General features: G+C 61.6%; 1 protein-coding gene across 1 annotated transcript in view; it reads right to left on the bottom strand.

Moving 5' to 3' along the window:
• Window positions 1–3,410: 3,410 nt before the first annotated feature.
• The window catches only part of Kdm4b (lysine demethylase 4B), a 73,587-nt gene continuing 71,963 nt past the window's right edge, over window positions 3,411–5,034 (bottom strand). The window contains exons 23-24 of the mRNA XM_033759608.1: window positions 4,825–4,988; window positions 3,411–3,491 (exon numbers count right to left, since the gene is read on the bottom strand). Of these exons, the coding sequence (XP_033615499.1) occupies window positions 3,411–3,491; window positions 4,825–4,988 (245 nt within the window). The remainder of the gene's footprint in view (window positions 3,492–4,824; window positions 4,989–5,034) is intronic.

Consider the following 5,034-nt stretch of genomic DNA (forward strand, 5'->3'; position numbering starts at 1 on the left):
GGAACGCGGGCAGTAGAGGCCAGGCTCAGGAGGTTTTAGTTGGGAACCAGGATTCCACTGGCAGTCGGATTAGAAGCCATGCGTTTCATCAGAACAGAAGCGCCTGCAAAGTTTGGCCCAAGTGTATGATAGCTGAAAGGGTTAACATTCAGAAGAAACCAAGTATTTTGCAGCGGGACAATAGGAAAGACGGAAGGCATCTTGGGAATCACCAGACCCCTCCGTGGAGCTGGAGCTCATGGGTATACAAGTAAAAACATCTTGAAAGACTGCTTTGAGGGGAAAGCCCAAGGCCATCCTACTTATTCAGGCTCACCCAGGGAAGCGTGTCCTGGCGCCAGCCCTCCAGGCACTCAGGGGCCACTGCACCCATGGTCCAAGGAGGCCTGGCAACTGCTCATGATGGTGGCAGCCTCGGCGCCATCCCCATGGTGCTGGTTTTACAGGAGAGCAGACCGCAAGGGCTGTGTCGGGGAGGCCTCCACCCAGACCCCAGGAAGAGGCCTGGGAGACCAGCCAAGTATGTGTGACAGGACACAGTCCTGCCAGGAGCCCCCGGGAGGGTGAAACGAGAGGCCCAAGGTACAGCGGAGCCAGGAAGGTGGTTGTCTGCGGAGGAGAGCAGGAGGCAGCGAGCCCGAGAGGGGCTGTGTAGGCTGCAATGGGCAAGGCCACGGGGGCTGGCTGCCCACACCCCGCCCAGGGGCTGGACTTGGAACCGCAGGGTTTCGGGTTTGCCCTGGGGGTCTCGCTTGGTCCCGTTCCCTCCTGATCCCTTTCAGGATGAGGATGATGACACTGTGCTTGTGTAGCTCAGCACTCCTTCATTTCCTTATTTCTATGGGGACTTACAGCCCACCAAGTGTTTGCCTGGTGTCTCAGAGGAGACTCGACTTGGACTTTTCAGCAATGCCAGAACTGTTAGGACTTTGGTGACTCCTAGAGATGAATGAATTGCATTTTTGCGTAACAACATGAAGAGTTATTGGGAGCCAGAGGTGGAATGTTATGACTTAGGTTTAAAATGTCCAAGTCTCACTGCTCGTTAGGTGACTGGGTCACGGGGCCTCCAGCGGGTTAGAGGTAGGCAGGACCCCTCCCAAGCCGCAGGAGCTACAGGATGGGGAAGTCAGGGAAGGACACCCCCCAGGGCCCCAGGAGCAGGCAGGGAAAGGAAAGACCCCCCCTTCAGAGCACATGGCCCTGTGGACACCTTGGCCTGGGCCTTGTAGCCTCCAGAATGCAAAAGAGGAATTCCCTGTGGTTCCAGCCCCTCTGCCCAGTGACCACAGCCCCTGGAACAGGAAGGGCAGCTGAGGCCAGCAGGGCCCTAGGGCAGGGTGGGTGTCACAGACCAGCTGCAAAATCCCTGAGAGATGGACAGGTGCTGGGCCTAGGAGGTTCTCCACCGGGGAAGCTGCGGGAGGCAGACATTTGTCCCTGTCACCGTGGGAGCGGCTGGGGGTGGACGCCACCCTGGCAGGCGCTGGCCCACTGACACTTGCTCTTCTGCAGCCCCTGCATGTTCCTCTTCAGGCCGCCAGTGGCAGCAAATAATTCTTATTTTTCCATTAACAGAGCAGAAGCGTGAAGTAGATCTAACCCATAAATAACCTTCCCAGGAGCGGAGCGGGCTGGGCCGGAGGCAGGTCCCACGCCTGTGCCTTTGGGGTGCTTCTCTGTCTCTGGTTCAGGGGCTGTGATGCTGTCCCCAGGGCAACCTCGAGGGCTGGATGGGGAGCCCAACCTGTGAGGGGGCAGCTGAGGGCGTCCACGTGCCACTGGAGGGAGGCAGGCGGGACAGAGATTTTAGCACCGCCCTGAAAGCTGTGAACCGAACCGTGACCGCTTCAGGGTTGCAGCCAGGACTGCAGAGGTGGGCAGCAGCCAGCTCCACCCTCCTGCGGGCACAGGCACTGTGCAGGGCCCCCAGGATAGAGGCGGTGTGGCCCTGGCCAAAGCCTCCTTGCACCTCGCCCCTGGGGTGGGACTGCCAGAGGCGCGGTCCCATCGTGAGACAGTCCGTCGTGGCAGAGGCCACCTGTCCCGCTTCCCCTGGGTCAGGGACGCCGCACTGTTTCCTGTAAGGGTCCTGACACACAGTGTGTGCAGTTTTGCGGGCCCGGGGATGCGCAGCTGCGCTACTGTAAATGGCCATCATATGCAAATGTGGGTGAGTGACCGTGTGCCAACAAAACTTTATTTACCAAAACAAGGCAAGGGCCGAATTAGGCTTGAGGTACAGGTTGCGGTATTGCCCATGAGGACTCTGAACTCAGCCTCACTTACACCCGAGTGTCAGGAGTCAGCTCTGCTGGCCCAGGTGCCATCAGAGCTGTTTAGATGGCCCTCCCTGGACAGGTCCCCTTGGCCTCACTCACGGTCCCGTGGCCACCCACTCACCGTCTCTGCCCCGCCATCTCCCTTTTCCTTAGCCACTGCCCCAGGGCTGGCGCCGGGTGGACAGCAGTGGCACAGCCCAAAGCTGCTTTCCCCAGGAAGTTTCTGAGCGCCGAGGAGACGCAGGGCCACCTGGCCCGTGTGGAGTCTGAGTGTGATTGTCCACCCCTGCCTGACGTGCAGACGTGTGGAGGGTGAGGCCTTGGGGTGGGCCGAGGGAGCTGGCCATGCCCTCAGTGCACGGGGTGGGCCCCGTGTGGGCGAGAACTGCGCATTCGCCCACCTCTGGCCGGGCGAGGGATGAGCCTTGTGGGGAATCAGGATCTCGGCCTCCTGGGCCAGGCCTCTCCCCATCCCCTTCCCACGGCCCCCTCGCAGAAAACCAAGAAACTAAGTCTCTTCTTGGGACTCTGAACTGGGGTGAAGCAGTCAGAGGGGAAATTGAGGCCCAGGAGGTCACAGCCCCGACTGGAGTCCCACAAGGTCTTCACGCTCCTCGTATCCCCCACCTAGCAACAGGCACTGCAGGGTCAGCCCTGGGTCAGCTCTCCCCGCCTGCTGCCTGCTGCCACCTGGGCACCTTCCCTCAGCGGTGACGCCACACAGCCAGCCCATGAGTCCACTCGTCCCTCCCCAGGCCAGCCCCGCCTCCACGGTGTACCTGGATCCACTGCTCCTCACACACCTGGTCCAGCCCAGCACCTGATCCCTGGCTCCCATCCCCAACCCCACCCTGCCTCCCCACGGCTTCCAGAGGGCGCCACAAGCACCGAGTCAGGTCCTCCCCCTCTGCCTGGGCCAAAGCCAAGTCCTCCCCATAGCCCACCGGGCCCTAAATGACCGCCCATTCCCTCCCCACCTCCCTCTCTGCCCCTCGTTCCCTCTACTCCAGCCACTTGGGCTCTCAGTGGGCCCTGTGCTGCCCCAGGGCATTTGCACAGCTCCTCCCAGACCCCTTCCCGGCCTCCCCATTAGAACTGCAGTGGCAGCCCCAATGGCACCTGTTCTGCTCACTGCCAGTCTTTCCACTTCCTCAGCTCTGGATCTGCTTCTAGGTACCTGCGTCCCAGCTTCACTCCAGGGCTCAGAACCTGAACCAGAAACAGACGTGGTGTGGGGTAGGGGCAGACAACAGCAAGGCCAGGACAAGCATGGAGTCTGGCCCAGGGCCCTTGGAAAGCAGGCTGTGGTGAAGGGACCCAGCCCAAGGCTGCCCAGCTCAGGGGCACGCTTGCTCCGCCCCTGCAGCCCTGTCCTCCAGGGAGCCGACCTCGGTCCCCTCCTGGGCCTGGTGTCCCCACACCCCGAGGAAATGAAGACACTTCCAACAGCTCTGGCAGAAGGTCGAAGTGCTCAAGAGCCTTTAATTTATCATGGACCTCGAGGCGGGAAAATTAGGCAAAAATACAGCGCATCCATCTGTCATCTCAGGTGGGGCCAGGAACTGTCCCGTTCACACAGTCAGGACACAGCCGGGTCTCGCGGGGAAGGGGCACTGTCCACGTGATGCCCGGGCCTGGCCTGCCCGGCCCTCCCTTCTCTTTACAGTGTAAATAGCATTTCCAGACTACAGTGACTGCGCCATGCAGCGGCGGCTGCATGCAGAGGGACCTGGGCGGCCTGGCCCCCGACCACCCACAGCTCCAAGGGCACCTGGCCTGCTCCTCCCGGTGACTGCTGCACATTCTGAAAAGGCTCCGTGCAGGGCCCCAGGAGAAGGCCGCGCAGAGGGGTGTGGGTGGCCAGGCCTGGCCTCTCTGTCGTCAGCCGGGCTGGCGACTCCATAGCCCTTCAGGCCAAGGCAAGGGCTCCTTCTTTCAGACGCTCCCACCCCCAGTCACAAGGACGGCACACAGTGGCAGGACGGGGCGTGTCCCCGGACCCCAGCCGTGCGTCTGGCGCAGGCAGACCTGGGCCATGTCCCCGTCTTCGCAGGCTCCTCACTCTGGGACCCAGATGCCACCACACATGGCGGGGCAGCGGGTCCCTGCCTCAGCTGGGGAATGACTCAGGACAGACAGAAATGGAGCAAACCAGGGGTGACCATTTATTTGCAAAGATCTGAGCAGGCCAGAGGCGGCTCTGGGGCCCTGGGGGCAGCCGCCTCGGAGGGTGTGGGATGGAGAGGCCCTGGGACCGCCAGGTGGGCAGCACCGGAAGAGCAAGATGGTCGCGGGCATCATCCGGCGCCCTCCACTCTGGTCCTGTCCAGGTCCCCACCGGGCCCCTAAGACACAGCAGGCGCTGGGATTTCAGACAAACATGAACAGTGGGGGCCGTATCCCCGGCGCCTCGGCGCTGTGGGAAAAAACGCGTTGGTTTTAAAGCCACAAATCTAGAAAAAAACAACTTTGGGGGCTTCTGCCAGCTCTTTGCTTCCCATTTTTCTTAATTTTTTAAACAATACATCTGTATAGAAAGAACCTCACGGAAGGCGGAGTGCACAGTCCCGTCTGGAGGCTGCTCGGTGGGGCGGGGCGGTAGCACCTTTAGGAGAACAGGGCCGAGGGTCTGAATCTGAGGGGCGTGGGCGGCGGGCCTGGGGCCCTGCTCCCTGAGTCCGGGCCTCACCGTCTCTTGCTCCCGCCCTGAGGCAGGGGTACCCACGGCACGGGGGTGGCCTCGGCCAGGAGA

Source organism: Fukomys damarensis, unplaced genomic scaffold (genome assembly GCF_012274545.1).
Source record: "Fukomys damarensis isolate Sample0158 unplaced genomic scaffold, DMR_v1.0_HiC HiC_scaffold_37, whole genome shotgun sequence".
In the NCBI taxonomy this organism is placed as follows: Eukaryota; Metazoa; Chordata; class Mammalia; order Rodentia; family Bathyergidae; genus Fukomys; species Fukomys damarensis.